This window comes from Chenopodium quinoa, unplaced genomic scaffold (genome assembly GCF_001683475.1).
Source record: "Chenopodium quinoa cultivar QQ74 unplaced genomic scaffold, ASM168347v1, whole genome shotgun sequence".
Classification (NCBI taxonomy): Eukaryota; Viridiplantae; Streptophyta; class Magnoliopsida; order Caryophyllales; family Amaranthaceae; genus Chenopodium; species Chenopodium quinoa.
Genome location: NW_018744304.1, coordinates 4603712 through 4621705, shown reverse-complemented (window position 1 = coordinate 4621705; position 17994 = coordinate 4603712). Strand labels below are relative to the sequence as shown.

At 40.3% G+C, this 17994-nt stretch overlaps 3 protein-coding genes across 3 annotated transcripts; 1 reads left to right on the top strand and 2 right to left on the bottom strand.

Annotated features, from left to right (window-relative positions):
- Positions 1–5095: 5095 nt before the first annotated feature.
- LOC110695834 lies at positions 5096–5731 on the bottom strand. Its single transcript, XM_021873059.1, has one exon. It carries the CDS (start codon positions 5729–5731, stop codon positions 5096–5098), a length of 636 nt encoding a protein of 211 aa, XP_021728751.1.
- A 1181-nt stretch (positions 5732–6912) lies between these two features.
- Positions 6913–7284, bottom strand: LOC110695833 (uncharacterized mitochondrial protein AtMg00860-like). The gene has a single exon (XM_021873058.1). The coding sequence runs from the start codon at positions 7282–7284 to the stop codon at positions 6913–6915; it is 372 nt and encodes a 123-aa protein (XP_021728750.1).
- Positions 7285–14564: 7280 nt separating this feature from the next.
- Positions 14565–16473, top strand: LOC110695831. The gene is made up of 3 exons (XM_021873057.1): positions 14565–14852; positions 15533–15629; positions 16199–16473. The coding sequence occupies exons 1-3, from the start codon at positions 14565–14567 to the stop codon at positions 16471–16473; spliced, it is 660 nt and encodes a 219-aa protein (XP_021728749.1).
- The last annotated feature ends 1521 nt before the right edge of the window (positions 16474–17994 follow it).

The window sequence follows — 17994 nt, the reverse complement described above, 5'->3', positions numbered from 1 at the left end:
AGGTCCGATAAACCTCTATTGTGATAACAATGGAGCTATTGCTCAGGCTAGGGAACCAAGGGAACTTCAGAAGGTCAAACATGTCAAGAGGCAATTTCACATGATAAGGGAATGGAAGTCTAAGGGTGAAATCAGAATTTGTAAGATTGGAATGGACGACAATGTAGCTGATCCACTCATTAAACCTTTGCCTCAAGTGAAGCACAACAAGAACGTTGAGGCAATGGGAATCAAGCACGTTGGAGATTGACTTTGATTTTCCTGTTATGTGATTTAATTAAATTTGAGCTTTTTAATGTAAAACACTATGTTAAACCCTTCAATCTTAGAGTAATTAAATTTTCTACAAAATTATTATCACTCCATTCCTATTATTGTGGTTTAGAATTAAATAATGTGTCCATTCGATTTATGAGAATATTCAAAACAGGGTATCAAGACCATGTCTTGGATAAAGCAACACCTGTTAAGTGAACATTGAATATTTCAATCGAAAATTATCCCTAATCGAGGTCATTTAAATGATGGGCAATTAATGACCAATTGAGATTAGTGTGTAGTATGATTTATAGCATCGTTTCTTGTGCTATGAGGACATGATTGTCATAAATCATTTGCACAAGTATTGGTTTGGAGCTATACCGGATCGACCTATGAGAATAATAATAATAATAATAATAATAATAATAATAATAATGATAATAATAATAATAATAATAATAGTAATAATAATAATAATAATAGTAATAATAATAATAATAATAATAATAATAGTAATAATAATAATAATAATAATAATAATAATAATATTGATATTACCAACAAAAACAAATAATAATAATAATAATAATAATAATAATATTGATATTACCAACAAAAACAAATAATAATAATAATAATAATAATAATAATAATTTTGGAAAAAAATTCTCTCGTTTAGGGGCGATTAGGGCTGGGCAGGGTAGGCTTTCCTCGTTCTTTTTCCGGCTTATTTTCCGTCGAGTAGGTGTGTTCAGGTCAAGCGCGTTCAGGTCAGGTGGGTTCTCGGTTTTATTTGGATGATTTTCAGGTGGTTCCGGGCTTCTTTATGGCAGTTTTGAGGTGACTTTTCCAGGCGTGTTTTAGGCGGCCATCAGGCAAATTTTCCAGGCGTGATTCAGGCAGTTTCAGCCGTGGTTTCTCGTTCAAAATCCGGCAGGTTCCACGTTTGTTTTTCCGGTTATAATTCTCCGGCAATTTCAGGCGAAGGGCATCCTTTTCAGGCGTTTTTTCAAGCGTTATTCAGTCGTTTTCTTGTCGTTTTCCGGCGTTGTTTCCAGGCGTTTCCTGATCGTCTTGCAGGCTGTTTCTGGGCGTGTGTCTTTGGGCGTGTTTGCGGGCTGTTTATGGACGTTTCTCAGGCGTAATTAAGTCAAATATCTCGTCTTTTAGGGGCTGATTAAGGTGCTATTTTGGTGCATTATTGGTGCTCTTTTGGGTGTTATTTTCAGGCAGTTTTTAAGGGCTGTAATAGGCAGTAGCAGCGTGGTTTTTGCCTTGGGTGAAGGTACTTCGTGGTGGCAGCGTGTTTGCGAGGTGTTTGTTTCCTTTCATGCGGCTTGAGTAGTTTTCGGTGGTGTGTAGCTATGCCGGGTGCTCGGGTGAAGTTTCATTGCCCCTTTGTGGGTCTTAGCGGTTGTCAAGATGGAAGTGGCATTGGTCTTACTAAAAGTTCTCTTATCAAGCATCTTTGTGATTGTCATTTTTGTATTGGTGCGCGAGATACCACTCGACATTATTTGACTTCTAATTTGGCTGTGTATTCTGAGGCTGAAGTTACTTTTTCGCGTATGGGGATTTGGTTATGTGAGTTGTTACAAAACGCATACTCATCGTACTAAGTGTCGTCATAGTCCGAGTGAGGTTGTGTCACCCCCGGATGAAGGGGATGGTAATGTTCGTTTTGTGCTTCATGGTTTCTCCATGACGCAAGCTCCCTCTTCTCCAGCTCAGCTTGGGCGAATAGGTGGTTTGGTGCAAGATCAACATTGTGTTTTTGATGTGGCTCTTCTTGATTGTTTGTTCTCCAAGGGGTTTCGTATTGTGAAGTCTATACCTCCCAAGTGTCGTTTGGGGTTTTCTCGGGTTCTGAAAGGTGCCCTTGATAAGGTGATCTCTAGGCCTGATGACTTTTCCAGTGGGGTCTCTTTGTTGGTGTTACCTCTTTGTACCCTTAAAACCTTTCGCCCGCGGAGCAGCTCTGAGTCTAGGGTAAAACAACGACTTCAAGAAGCAAGTATTTCCCGTGCTATTTGTTCTTGGAGTGCACCAGGTGGTATTTTGCAGCTTGTGAGGGATACTTATTCTCTTACTTTATCAGTGGTTGGTGATGAGGACCTTGATTTGGGGGAGCGTAATATCAAGCAATGTCGTAGGAAGATTTGTGACGGCCACTACACTACTGCAGTCCGGGTTCTTTCTTCTTCAGGCGTTGCTCCTTATAATGACGCCACTCTCGCAGATTTACAGTCTAAGCACCCTACTTCTCCAGCTCCATCCTTGCCTGATATACCTGTTGATGGCCTTCATCTCGTTACTACTTCAGCTGTTGTTTTGGATCAGATTAAGAGTTTTCCACGTGGCACATCATGTGGTAGGGATGGTTTACGTGCTTTTCACCTTATGGATTGCTTGAGTGGTGCTGATGTGGCTGTCTTGGATGAGTTAGTTGACTCTATTTCCGGGGTGTTTAATCTCTTTCTAGCTGGTAGATGTCCTATGGAGCTAGGAGAGTATATTGCTAGTGCTCCTCTCATACCTCTTGTCAAGCCTGGTGGTGGTATTCGTCCTATAGCTGTGGGAACTATTTGGCGGCGTCTGGTTTCGAAGGTCGGTGCTGTTATGGTTGGCCAGTCTTTAGGATGTTACTTTGATGGTCTCCAATTTGGTGTTGGAGTTTCTTCGGGAGGTGAGGCAATTATTCATGCTGTGAATCGATTGATTGAGGATCGTGGTTCCGATGTTGGTCTTTCTATGTTGTTGGTGGATTTCCAAAATGCCTTCAATCTAGTTGATCGTGCGGTCATGTTACGTGAAGTGCGTCGTCGTTGTCTAGGCCTTTCGCAATGGGTTGAATTCTGCTATTCTAATCCCGCCAGATTGTATTATGGGGACCACACCTTATGGTCGTCTCAGGGGGTGCAGCAAGGTGATCCCCTTGGTCCTCTACTTTTTGCTTTGGTTTTACAACCCCTGGTGTAAAATCAGATACACTTTTGATGTAAGTCTACATGCATGGTATTTGGATGACGGCACTATTATTGGTGACACGTTGGTGGTGGGGAAGGCTTTGCAGTTGATTATGGAGGAAGGGCCTCGTTTTGGGTTACATCTTAACGTAGAGAAAACTGAAGTTTTCTGGCCTACCGAAGACCCTCAAAGCAGGCTTGTGGGTGTCTTTCCACCTAATATTGCTCGACCTTTGCGTGGTGTTAAGTTGCTTGGGGGTCCAGCTAGTTCCGATTTCAGTTTTGGTGGTGAGCTTGTGATGTAGAGGGTGACTAAGATCATTGCGCTTACGGATAAGGTTGCTATGCTTGATGATCCTCAGTGTGAGCTATTGTTACTTAGGGCATGTACCGGAGTTTCTAAACTCTACTTTGCATTGCGTACTTGTCCTCCTAGTACTTTTGAGACGGCTCAACGCACATTCGACAAGGCTCTTCGATCTTCCTTGGAGCGTATTGTTACTGCTTCGGGGCCTGGGTTTGGCGATTGGCAATGGCGACTTGCCACCTTACCATTTGCGTTTGGAGGGCTTGGGGTATATTCAGCAGGTGATGTTCGTCATTATACTTTTCTTGCTTCTCGGTTACATTCAGCTGGGTTGCAGACACAACTTTTACGACATGCTGGCATTGTTGGTCTTGGACGAGCCTATGCAGGTGCGTTGAGTTTATTTAATGGAATAGTGGAGTCTGACATTATGGGTAATCCTAGTGAGATCGCTACCCCTAAACTCATGAAGAAATTAGCAGATATATATTTCAGAAAGGTTACCGCTTCTACAGAATCCGCCTATTCTTTGTCTTCCCGGCAATCAGCACTGTGGAAATCGCAGCAGGGAGATCACACCTCTGCTTGGCTTCGGGCAGTCCCTATTTCTGGGTTGGGTCAAACGATGAACGCAAAGACCTACCGATGTGTGTTGTGCTACAGGATGGGTATTCCATTGTTCTCTATCTCGACGCCATGCTCTACTTGTTCTCGGGTTTTTACTGGGGACATTTTCGGTGATCACGCGGTGTCGTGTGCTGGTATTGTGGGTATTAAACATCGGCATAATGTTGTCCGAGATACCCTTTTTGATATCTGCTACAGATCTGGTATTTCAGCAAGAAAGGAGGTTGACATAGGGTTATCCGGTGGGAATGACGGGGCCCTCAGACCTGCTGATGTGTTACTTTATTGCTGGGATCGTGGTCGCGATGTTTGTGTGGACCTAACTGGGTCTTCTCCTTTGACACAGACAGGGCTATCTGACTTTGTTCCTGGACGGGTTGTGGCTGATGCGGCTCATCGTAAGCGGGTGAAGTATGAAGCTAGTTGTCGGTAAATTGGATATGGTTTCATTCCCTTCTCCTTTTCTTCGCTTGGGGAATTAGAGAAGGAGGCTGTTGCGTTGTTGAAGAGGGTTCAGAGATTCTCGGCGATGCAAGACATTGGGGCGCGTGCTGCAGCTTATATCTTTACTAGGGTAGGCTTTGCTATAGCTAGAGGAGTGGGGGCCCAGATTGTATATCGGCTTCCCACTAATTTATTGTAGGTTGTATGACTTTAACTGTTTTTGAGATAATAATAATAATAATAATAATAATAATAATGATAATAATAATAATAATAATAATAACAATAATAATAATAATAATAATAATAACTAATTAAAAGTCGAACTTAAACGAAAGTTGAAATATCATTGGAGTATGCGAAATTTTATAAATAAAAATTTCATGGTATTACAATCACCCTTCCTAATAAAAAGTTTCATCCTCAAAACTTACAAACAAACATAATCATTCAAACCCATATTGAAATAGGTATAAAAGAAAACATCAAACTAAGGCTCGATACTAGCGTCAAAAAGCTCGGGATACTTTCGTCTCATAAACTCTTCGGTTTCCCAAGTAGCCTCTTCATGTTTCTGACTTCTCCATAGTACTTTGACCAAAGGGACCACTTTCCTTCGAAGCGTGCGATCTTGACGATCTAGAATTTTAACTGGCCACTCCTTAAAAGTCAAGTTCGGCTCAATTGTAACCGAATCAACTGGAATCACATGAGAAGGATCACTACGATACCTTTGCAATTGCAACACATGAAAAACATCATGAACCTTTAAGAGATTCGGCGGCATTGCTAACCGATAAGCCATTTCACCAATTCCTTCCAACACCTGGTAAGGGCCTACATACTTCGGACTAAGCTTGCCTTTCTGCCCGAAATGCATCACCCCCTTCATCGGAGATACCTTCAACAAAACCTTATCCCCAACCTCATAAGAAATACCCTTACGACGCAGATCCGCATAAGTCTTTTGCCTATCTTGCGCAGCCTTCATTTTGGAACAGATCACTCTTACCTGCTTAATAGTTTCCTGAATCAGATCCGGGCTCAAAATTAGTGAATCACTTATGCCGCTCCAACAAGTAGGACTACGACACTTCCTACCATACAAAGCCTCATATGGAGCCATCTGAATACTCGCATGATAACTATTATTGTAGGAAAATTCCACCAGACTCAACGATTCAAGATTGCTGAAACTCAAGAGCACAAGCACGAAGCATATCTTCCAACGTCTGAATAGTTATCTCCATCTGACCATCAGTAGCAGCATGAAAAGCAGTGCTCAACTTCAGCTTTGTACCATAGGCCTCTTGCAAAGCACCCTAAAAGTGCGATAAGAATCATGGATCACGATCCGACACAATGTCTTTAGGGACACCAAGAAGACGAATAATCTCCTTAGCATAGGCTTCCACTAGCTTCTCCATTGACCAAGTGTGTCTCATAGGAATGAAATGAGCCCCCTTAGTCAGCCTATCCACAATGACCCACACAGAATTTTTCCCACCAGTAGCTTTAGGAATACCCATCACAAAGTCCATAGATATAGAGTCAAACTTCCAAGCGGGAATCGGCAAAGGTTGCAACAAACCCCCAGCCCTCTGATGTTTAATCTTTACCTTTTGGAAAACTAAACAACGAGCCACAAATTCAGCTACTTCTTTCTTCATACCAGGCCACCAAAAGCTCACCTTGAGATTTTTATATAACTTTCCACCACCCAGATGAACAGAATATGGAGTGTTATGAGCCTCTTCAAAGATCTTCTTCTTAAGATTAACATCATTTGGGACACACCATCAACCCATGAATTTCGAACTACCATTGGTACAAATCTCAAAATTCTAAGCTCGATCCTGTGCTTTAGCCTCACGGATCTTTTCTAACACCGGATCATCTACCTACTTAGACCTTAATTCTTGGAACAATTCTAGCTAGACACTCATAGATCCCAAGAATGAAGAGACAAACCCTTGCAGTACAACTTTGATGTTTAGCTTTTGAAATTCTTTGCACAACTCCTTAGACACGACCATAGCGGCGTTTAGAGAATGTTTGTTCTTATGACTCAAAGCATCCGCTACTTTGTTGGCCTTTCCTTCGCAATAGTCTAGAGTCACCCTGTAGTCTATGATTAACACTAACCACCTTCTTTGCCTCATATTAAGATCCCGTTGGGTAAAGATATACTTCAAACTCTTATGATTGGTATACACCTTACATGGAACCTCATACAAGTAGTGTCGCCATATCTTTAGCGCAAACACAACAGCCGCAAGCTCGAGATCATGAGGTGGATAGTTCTTCTCATGAACCTTCAATTGTTGACTCATAAGCGACCACTTTACCCTCTTGCATCACAACACAACCTAACCCATTCTTCGAAGCATCACTATATATCTCGAACTCAATCCCTTCGGTAGGCAATGTTAGTACAGGAGCAGATGTCAACCTCTTTTTCAGCTCTAGGAATGCATTCTCGAACACCTCGGACCACAAGAACTTAGAGTCCTTCCTCATTAGCTTTGTCAATGGCTGAGCAACTCTACAGAAATCCTGCACGAACCTTCGATAGTAGCCAGCAAGGCCTAGAAAACTTCGAACCCCTGACACATTCTTCGGACTTTCCCACTGATGGGCGTTAGAAATGTCGCACATTCCACCCTCATTCAAACACATTTATAAGCAAACATCTCACAGACCAAGCACAATGATAAGAGTTCAGTCCACAGGGAACAAGATATAATCGCTAAAGATCTTAATACGCAAGCTTATGTTGATTGGGGGTTCGTCAAGTAGACAAAAAAACTATTGTTCTAATTCAAGTGATTAAAAGCACTAGGGAATGGGATCCACTCAACCATGGCAATTAAGAATATTGGGAGTAAAAGAGACAAGAGATAGTAAGGACTATATGTAAGACCAACCTCATGAAATTAGGAAAACAACTCACACTCCTAAACTTAGATCCCTCATTAGTTTAGCAATAGGAGATACATAATCAAATTGCAATAAGTAATGACATACTTAATCTACATTTCCATGTCAAACTAAGCATAACATGCCATCAAGCTCCAAATTCAAGGGTAGCTAATCCTATCATGAAGAACTAACAAGAAATCTCATACAATCAATTTAATCACAAATCAAACATCAATACTTCTCCCAAGTTTACTTAATTAACCAATAGGTTGAGCTTCACCCAACCCCTAGCAAGGGGGACTACTCACAATTCATTGTGAGTAACATGCAAGGTTCCAAGTTGGTGTTCTAAGTAATTCTAAAATTGGGGAAAAGTGATTCACTATGGATAAACCTAACATGCAACAACAATTTATCAAGACTAAGAGAGATTCAAGTGACTTGCAATAACAAAATAAAATCAGAAAATAAGTAGTGACAAGTGAAAGAAGTTACTATTTAGCTTCAAATGTTGAATAAATGCTGAAAATCTAAGAATGAACCTTGAAGTTTTCTTCTACAATGATTAGATTTGAGAGTTTCTAAACTAAATCATCAACTAATTAAAGAACTAAGGTGCTAACTAAGAAAAAGTTTTTTAAAAACTATTCTACTGAGCTAATCTATATTCCCCTCAAACACGTTCTAAAAAGGAACTTAAATAGTCCGTATAAAGTTAGATGAGATCGGGAAAAGGTCCGCCGAACTCTGGGTAGGTTCAGTCGGACTCTAGGTAGGTTCGGTCGAATTCTGGGTAGGTTCGGCTGAACCTCCCTGCTCCTTGTTTGGTCAAACTTTTGAAGTTTAACCCCTCCTGCAAAATCGCTGAAAACTGGTTTGAAACTGCCTCCTTTGCACCTTGGAAGTTCGGTCAAAGTTTTGAAAAGTTTGACCACACCTTGGTTCGACCGAACCTTTCAAAGGTTCGGCCACACCTCCTCTTGCACTTCCTCTTCTTGCTTCCTCTCCTTCCCTTTTTCTCCTCTTGCCTTTGTCCATGCCTCCAAGCTTGGCCAAGGGGCCTCCCACCGTGCTTAGGACCACCATGGAAACTACAAAAGATAGTAAAAATCACGAGAGCATGGGGATGATAAAATAATGCATAAAGATTATCAAACCAAGCGCAAATAAGCATACTTTTCATCAACACATAAAGAAGCCATAAGAAATGAGGTAGAAAAACCTAAGAAAATAGGACAAAAGAAACCTAAACACTACCCCTAAGAGTGACATAAATGTCACTCATCACCCACTCAAAAACCGCCTTGATCTTAGAAGGATCCATCTTAACCCCGACTTTATTAATAACGTGGCCAAGGAAAGCAACCTCTTTTAACCAGAACTCACACTTAGAGAGCTTGGCGAACCACTTTTGTTTCTGAAGAACATCTAGAATCTACATCAAATGCCTTTCATGATCTTTCTCATCCTTAGAGTAGACAAGTATATCATCTATGAAGACCACGACGCACTTATCAAGATACTCATGAAATGATCTATTCATTTGATCCATGAAGATTGCAGGAGCATTTGTGAGACCAAAAGGCATCACTTCAAACTCATAGTGACCATACCTTGTTCGAAAGCAGTCTTTGGTATGTTCTCCTTCTTTACAGGAATCAGATGATATTCAGACCTCAAATCGATCTTTGAGAAAACTCCTGCGCCTTTCAACTGATTGAAAAAGTCTTCAATTCTTGGCAAAGGATACTTGTTCTTGATAGTCACCTTGTTCAATTCACGGTAATCAATGCACAACCTCATACTACCATCTTTCCTCTTGACGAACAAGACAAGAGCACCCCAAGGAGAGACACTCGGCCTAATAAAGCCCTTATCAATCAACTCTTGCAACTAAGTTTTCAACTCTTGCAATTCAGGAGGCGCCATTCTATAAGGAGCCTTTGATATCGGGGCAGTTTTAAGAACCAAATCGATACTGAACTCGACGTCTCTTTCTGGAGGAATACCCGGCAATTCGTCAGGAAACACATTCGTATATTCTCGGACAATTGGAATGCTCTTGAGCTTTTCTTCAAGAGATAGGTCCTTCACTACACAAAGGAATACCTCATCACCCTTTTGTCGCATCTTTCTCATTTTTAGAGCAGAAAAGACCTTCAAGCCTTTCTTCACCAAGACACGGGAATAGGAGATCCGATTTCCTTAGGGGCCACAAAGCGTCACCTTCTGATCGCGATAATGGATGGTTGCATGATATTTTGACAACCAATCCACCCCGAGAATCACATCAAACTCAATCATCGAAAACTCTTTTAAATCAGCAAGAAGCTTAATTCCCAAGATATTGATAGGCACATCCTTAAACTCATTATGGCACGGAAAATTCTCTCCCAAAGGGAGAGATATCAAAGACTTTACAGGTGATCTACTAGTCAAATTAACTTTAATAACAAAGTCACTAGCAATGAAAGACACGGTAGCTCCAGTATCAAACAACACATAAGAAGGTACAAAATTAACAAAGAATGTACCAGAGATCACATCCGGTTGCACGTCTGCTTCAGCCTATGTCATCACATAAATGCGGTTTTTGACAGGAGCGATAGGACCAGTAGATTTAACACTAGGAGGATAAGCAGCATTCGGGTTCTTAGGACACTTGAAAGACTTATGACCCACCTCCTTACAGTAGTAACAGACAATTGTAGATCCGTCACAATTCTTTCCTGGATGATAGTCATTTCCACATGTACAACACTTAGAGTCAGAACTCGATTTGAAACTCGAACTAGAACCAGATCCCTGCTAATAGTTGCCTCGGTTACTAGAGTCAATCTTTGGCTTCTTAGCCAGGGTTTAGTTGAAAGTAACAACCGGATTCTTCACACTCACGCTCTTGCAGCTTCCTCTTCTCGGATAGAGGCATGGATGCTAAGTGCAATCTCGTTGGCACCTTGAAAAGAACTTGCACCAGAACTTAGGACATGAGTCCTAACCTTAAGATCCATCTTCTTGATGTACCATTTTACCCTCTCAGATTCTGAAGGCACAATAGAGGTGGCAAACGGGACAACTTAGTGAACTTGTCTGTGTACTCCTGGATCGACATAGACCCCTGAGACAACGACAAAAATTCTTCTTGCTTATGCCAACGAAGCTCATCAGGATAAAATCTTTCCTTTAGCTTGGTAGCAAATTGTGTCCACCCAAAACAAGGCACTTCCATACACTCTTCACGATTTGTACTTCACCAGCTGTCGACTTCCATTTTTAGGTAATAGTAACCGATTAGCACCCTTTCTTGCGAAGGACAGTTAGTTGCAGTGAACAACTTTTCCATCTCTCTAAGTCAACTTTCTAGAACCATTGGGTCAGAAGTTCCTTCATAGGTAGGTGGTCTATCACGGTCAAAACGGTCAAAGACTAATTGCCCCTGGTTAGAAAGAAGGTGCAACAGTTCGATTTGCCAATGCTAATATAGCATCCTCAATTGCCCTTCACCTGCGTCGTGCAGCAATCTTCTTAGGACTCATTCATGGAGGCATTCTACAAAAATAGCAGACAGATTAGCTCATAAACACATCAAGACTTAACACATAAGAAAGAAAAATATATATACCCTTAGTTTCTTCCTACCCAAATAGCTCACTGATAAAGTTCTTGAAGTCTAATATGTTAAAATTCTAGATAACATAAACTACATATTTAGTAGAAAGTTGTAGCAACTCAATGAGATTTTTAGAACGTTTTGCTCTAATACCAACTGTAACACCCCGTCTAAAACATAAGACAAGACGTTAGCGGAAATAACGTCGAGACGGAAATGTCACGCTACCATGAAGAAATAAAGAAAATGATTAAATAACAGAGATAAATAAAATAAAGTGAAAGAAATTCAAAATGAACATTAAACACTTCCAATGAGGGAAACAACCTCAAATCCGATCATCCCAACAGAGAAGGTCCAAAGATAACAAAAGCAAGTCTAGAAAAGTAGCTGCTAAGAATAAACTAAACACTCTGCGCTCAGCCCAGACTCAACTTGAACTACTCTTCACCTGCAAGTAGCATTAAGGTTCCACAATCAGTGGGGAGTAACTAGCAGATCTCCCAGTACTGTAGAAATACAAAGCTAAGTAAAGAAAAGCTTAGACACAAGCATAAAACTTAACAACATGCAGGAACATCAACTCAAATAAGAATTACCAAATAAACTCGAGGAAAAAAAACATGGAAACACGATTATAATACAGATCAAGGCATGTAAATAGAACAACGTAAAAATATTACTACAAAATAACAGATAAACATAGCAGCTTCCATAACAAAACGGTAACTCATATAAACGATAATTAACACTTATAAAGGGTTCCTTCCCAAAACCAGTAATATCTTTAAAATAATAAATTTTAACTTTTTTTTTTAAAACAAATTTATAGTGAGGTAAGCATATAAAATAAGAACGCCACCAAAGGTTTGTCAGGGCGAACCTACAGACGATTGCGCAGCCGTCTGCGTTTGAGAATGGCCAGACTTCTAGTTTTCCAAATTAAATTCCGCAGCCCGAGTAGTTCTGGACGACAACAATTAACCTAGGAAAATACCTATTGAATTCCGCAGCCCAAGATGTTGGCATGTTCCAACCATTGAATTCTGCAGCCTAATGGCTGTCTTACACTCATGAATCATATAAAACTGTAAAAAAATACTTCTTCAAAATCATCCAAACACATTAAGGGATCATCAACCCCAATTTAAAATATTGCGGGTCTTTACTTCTAAGACCAAAATTCAACAAAAATCCTTCTAATGAGTTTAACTTTAAAGTTCTTCAAAATGTACGAAACAACTTATATATCATAACAAGGTGTCACTCTTATTATCTGGATTTGGGTACGAACCTATTTATAACAAAATATCACAATACACTCCGTACATAACCCTTGGCGAAGCGGTCTAAAAACAGTGTTATTATTCTTTAAAGCACAACGACGTTGACAACTTACTTGACACTTTAAAACCATTTTTTTTACTTTTCAACTTTTTAAATATCAAAACTTCCCCAATTTACACCATAAAAATCAAGCCAAAACATCAAAGAAAAATCAAGACATTATAAGCTATACATTAAGCAATGTAAATACACAACAAGACATCAAAAATCAAGTCAAACCCCAACCAAATGACACGCCTATGTACAGCAGCCCTTACATATAATGTAGCAGCCATACACACATAAAAATCACCTAAAACCCAACAAAACTCTAAAACCGAACCTAGCCCATAACCATAAGACATCATAGGATGATTTATAGAGTAGACTAAGCATGTTTTTAACCATAAAATTTAAGCAAACAACCTGATTTGACGGCTCTAATCACATGCATACAAACAGTGGGGCAGCAGCACTTAACCTCAAGTTTTGGGCATAAAAATCATATAAAAGGCTTGCTTAAAACATGATCTAACTATTTAGGAACATGCCTAACATGATGCTACATAAAATTAAGCACAAAAGCAACCTAAAAGTAGGCAAATAAAACCTTAAATACAAATTAATAATAAGAACACTTGTTGTCCATTTCCTTACAGCAACATACAAGCATGAATAGCCTACTATAGTCATGGTCTTATAGCCCAAACTTAACACGAACTTAAGTACATGATACTAGGTTTAGTGAGAATTGAAGTACACAATTTTTCGTGGATTTAAAGACAACCACAACAAATCAGTTTGTAAACTGATATTTTACAGCCTGCAATGTACTCAAACACAAGGCAAAATTCAACCCATATACTTGTTCAATAATCATGATTTTACAACCTTAAACACCATAACAAGTTTACAACACCTAGACATGATTATCTAGCATAAAAATCAGCAATGAACTTGACTAGAACCTCCGTTAATCACCACGCACAAACATCACACAAAATCAGAAAATATAAGCACACAAAAATCATGTCAATTTCTAATACAACCCACTACAATTTGCATCTAACCTTACTCTAACCTAGCTATGATTTCTAAAGCTTGGAATAGTGCTAGTTACCTTGATTTGAGATAAAAGAAAAACCAGTTTAGAATAGAGGAGAAGATCATCCCGAAAGCGTCCCGGAAGAACTCCAATTCCCACGACCTTCCTACACCTTGATGGCCTTGGTTGATGGTGTTTCAAAAATTGGAAAGGAAGAGAAGAGTTGTAGCAAAACCCACGTTTCACCTTAATGATATTACATAAACATTGAGAGAGTTTTGAGGGAAGAAAACTGATGCATGAGTGCAGCAAATACATGCCCAATCTTGCTGTTTTGTACGCTTCAATTGAGGGAAGAAGAAAAGAATTTTGGATAGCAATTTAATTAGTGATTAAGACACTTGATTAGGCTTGATTTCTTGAGTAATTGGGAAGATACTAAGTCAAAACTTTGTGCAGTAACTCCAGCCTAGCAGTCGTGCAAGAGGGAGGGAGAGAGGAATGGGCTCAAAAAGGCTTCCATGCAAACCCTAGATTAAGGAAACAAATGGGACAATTAGGGAGGTTAGACCAAGGACTATCATGGGCTTAAAAAGACTAAATAACTAAGGTTATACAAGCCTAATTGAACGGTTAATTACTAGCTCAAATCTATCCCGAAACCAATCCTAGTTGACCCCAAGAAAAATATCAAAGAGAAGAAAGAAATAAGAAGCAAATAAAATACGCATAACAAAAACAACATTATTAATAATAATATTGATATTACCAACAACAACAACAACAACAACAATAATAATAATAATAATAATATTACCAACAATAACAAATAATAATAATAATAATAACAATAATAATAATAATAATAATAATAATAATAATAATCATTTTGGGTTACATCTTAATGTGGAAAAAACTAAAGTTTTCTGGCCTACAGAAGACCCTCGAAGCAAGCTTGTGGGTGTGTTTCCGCCTAATACTGCTCGACCTTTGCGTGGTGTTAAGTTGCTTGGTGGTCCTGTTAGTTCCGATTCCGGTTTTAGTGGTGAGCTTGTGATGCAGAGGGTGACCAAGACCATTGCGCTTATGGAAAAGGTTGTTATGCTTGATGATCCTCAGTGTGAGCTATTATTACTTAGGGCATGTACCGGAGTTTCTAAACTCTACTTTGCATTACGCACTTGTCCTCCTAGTACTTTTGAGACGGCTCAGCGCACATTCGACGGGGCTCTTCGATCTTCTTTGGAGCGTATTGTTACTGCTTCGGGGCTTAGGTTTGGTGATTGGCAATGGCGCCTTGCCACCTTACCATTTGCGTTTGGAGGGCTTGGGTGTACTCCGCAGGTGATGTTCGTCATTATGCTTTTCTTGCTTCTCGGTTGCATTCAGCTGGGTTGCCTTTTACGACATGATGGCATTGTTGGTCTGGGATGAGCCTTTAGAGATGCTTTGAGTCTGTTTAATGGAATAGTGGAGTCTGACATTATGAGTAATCCTAGTGAGATCGCTGCCCTTAAACTCAAGAAGAAATTGGCAGATATATATTTCACAAAGGTTACCTCTTCTGCATAATCCGCCTTTTCTTTGTCCTTGGCAATCAGCATTGTGGAAATCGCAGCAGGGAGACCACACCTCTGCTCGGCTTCGGGCAATCCCTATTTCTAGTTGGGTCAGACGATGAACGCAAAGACCTACCGATGTGTGTTGTGCTACAGGATGGGTGCCCATTGTTCTTTATCTCGACGTCGTGCTCAGCTTGTTCTCGAGTTTTTACTGGGGATATTTTCGGTGATCACGCGGTGTCGTGTGCTGGTATTGTGGGTATTAAACATCGCCACAATGTTGTTCGGGATACCCTTGTTGATATCTGCTACAGATCTGGGGTTTCAGCAAGAAAGGAGGTTGACATAGGGTTGTCTGGAGGGAATGACGGGACCCTCAGACCTGCTGATGTGTTACTTTATTCCTAGGATCGTGGTCGCGATGATTGTGTGGACTTAACAGGGTCTTATCCTTTGACACAGACGGGGCTATCTGACTTTGTTCTTGGACAGGTTGTGGTTGATGCGGCTCATCGGAAACGGGTGAAGTATGAAGCTAGTTGTCGGCTGATTGGATATGGTTTCATTCCCTTCTCCTATTCTTTGCTTGGGGAATTAGAGAAGGAGGCTGTTGCGTTGCTGAAGCGGGTTCAGAGGTTCTCAACGATGCAAGACATTGGGGCTCGTGCGGCAGCTCATATCTTCACTAGGGTAGGCTTTGCTATAGCTAGAGGAGTGGGGGCCCAGCTTGTATCTCAGCTTCCCATTAATTTATTGTAGAATGTATGACTTTGTCTGTTTTTGAGATATAATACAACTTATTAAAAGTCAAAACTTAAATGGAAGTCGAAATATCAGTGGAGTATGCGAAATTTTTAAATAAAAAATTCAGGGTATTACATCGGCAATAGGGTCCATTTTGTATGCCATGATATGTACAAGGCAAGATGTTTTATATGCCGAGCATGTGTAGCAAATTTCAAGCATATCTAAGGGAAGCACACTGGAAAGCTGCTAAGAACATCCTTAAGTACTTGAGAAGGACAAAAGGAATGTTCCTAATTTATGGTGGCGAAAGCGAACTGGTTGTCAAAGGCTATATAGATGCGATCTTTCAAACAGACAAAGATGACTTTTGATCTCAATCAGGGTACATTTTATGTCTGAATGGAGGAGCAGTGAGCTGGAAGAGTTCGAAACAAAGCACTGTCGCATACTCTACGACAAAATCTGAGTATTTGGCTACGGTGGAAGCAACAAAGGAAGCAGTTTGGATTAAGAAATTCCTCACTAAACTAGACATTGTAATTAGTGCTCAAGAAGGAATTGAGTTGTTTTGTGACAACAATGGTGCCATTGCTCAATCAAAGGAGCCAAGGTCACATTGCAAGTCCAAACATGTAGAGAGAAAGTATCATATTTGAGATATCGTTGGTAGGCGGGATGTCAAGATCTGCAAAGTTCATACGGATGAGAATATCGCTGATTCGCTTACTAAACCTCTTCCACAGCCCAGGCATGAGATTCACACTAGGGCTTCTGGATTGAAGCGAGTTATGTAATTAAGTTGTATTTGTTTTGAGAAAACTTATTACATATGAAATACATTAACTTGCAGAATTATGTTTAATTAGAAATTTTCATTTTTCTTATTAAATTGTGGTTTGATATTAAATAAAATGTCCAAAATAATTATGAATTGATGGGATAATCAAATACGTGATTTGGTGAATGAAACCCCACATGTGAACTAAATTCATAAATTATTTTAAGTTCCTAAATCGAGATCATTAAATTGGACATATATTATTTCAACCAATGGACTAGCATGTAAGATTGAATGATAGCGCAGTTTCATGTGAAAGGAATGGTGTCCTTCGAACAAGTGTATTATTCCAATAAAGAGTTCAAAATCAATTACGGAGTTAATTATTCAGTAAAGTCAAGTGATCGGAAAGTCGGGCTAGAGGGCATTTATGATCAGTGAGATTAATTATATTAATCTCACAACTTTCCTTTGACTAAATCTAACGAGTCACACCCAAGCGTGCAATCGAACTAAGGCGACGAATTAAGATGAAGGTCTTAATACGTCGAACAAGATGATACGCCATGCGAGGGGTAGGCTAGTATGACTAGCAAGGCTGCTAGCCCATGCAAGGCATTGGCCGCAAGCCTAGCAACAGCATGCGCGTGCTGGCCGGGCGAGCTGGCCATCGCTTGCTAGCTAGCAACGCAAGCAAGGTTAATAATTAGCAAGCTTGCTGGGCCTCGCTAGCTGCTGCTAGCGCCAGCCCGCGTGGCCTGCTAGCCTGCCATAGCGGCTCGCTAGCGTGCGAGGCCTGCTGGTGCTTATGGACAGCGGCAGCAACGTAGGCCTAGCTGGCTGGCCCAACCGAGAGCACAAGGGCTGCCAGCTAGGTGCGCCTTATTGCTCAAGGTAAGCCGGCTAGCTAGCCACTTCCTATTGGGGCTGGTAAGGCTTGGAGAGCAAGGAGGGCCTTGTGGTCCTCACCTAATCCCTCGCTTTATTTGCCACTTGTTGTTTGATTATTTTTTTCTATTATTTTAATTTATATTATAATTAAATTAAATGAATTATTTCTCAACTTTACAAAGTCCCACATTGAAAGATTTCAATGGGATGGAAGATGCCTCTTCTATAAATACCCAAGCTTGCCTTGAGAATTAAATTGCAAGAGTTGAACTTGAAAAGGGCATCTCCATTGAGAAAACCCTTGGAGTACCTCTTGTTAGTAGTGTTGCGTAATAACCTAGTCGTTAATACCAAACAAGTTCCGGGCGTGTGGGTGGACTTCGTTAGAGGAGCCGCATATGAGGTTCTCGCTCCATTCGAGGTTCTTGCTCGAGTGACGGGGAATCACGCTTTAAGGGTATGAACATATTTTCCCTCCTCCTCCTCCTCCTCTCTCTCTCTCTCTCTC

Coding starts and splice junctions, on each gene's coding strand:
- LOC110695834 (XM_021873059.1), bottom strand. CDS start 5,731: ATGGCTCCATATGAGGCTTTGTATGGTAGGAAGTGTCGTAGTCCTACT.
- LOC110695833 (XM_021873058.1), bottom strand. CDS start 7,284: ATGTGTTTGAATGAGGGTGGAATGTGCGACATTTCTAACGCCCATCAG.
- LOC110695831 (XM_021873057.1), top strand. CDS start 14,565: ATGCAGAGGGTGACCAAGACCATTGCGCTTATGGAAAAGGTTGTTATG. Junction 14,853..15,532: donor GGCTTGGGTGTACTCCGCAG/GTGATGTTCGTC, acceptor CCTTTGACACAG/ACGGGGCTATCTGACTTTGT. Junction 15,630..16,198: donor TTGTCGGCTGATTGGATATG/GTTTCATTCCCT, acceptor GATCTCAATCAG/GGTACATTTTATGTCTGAAT.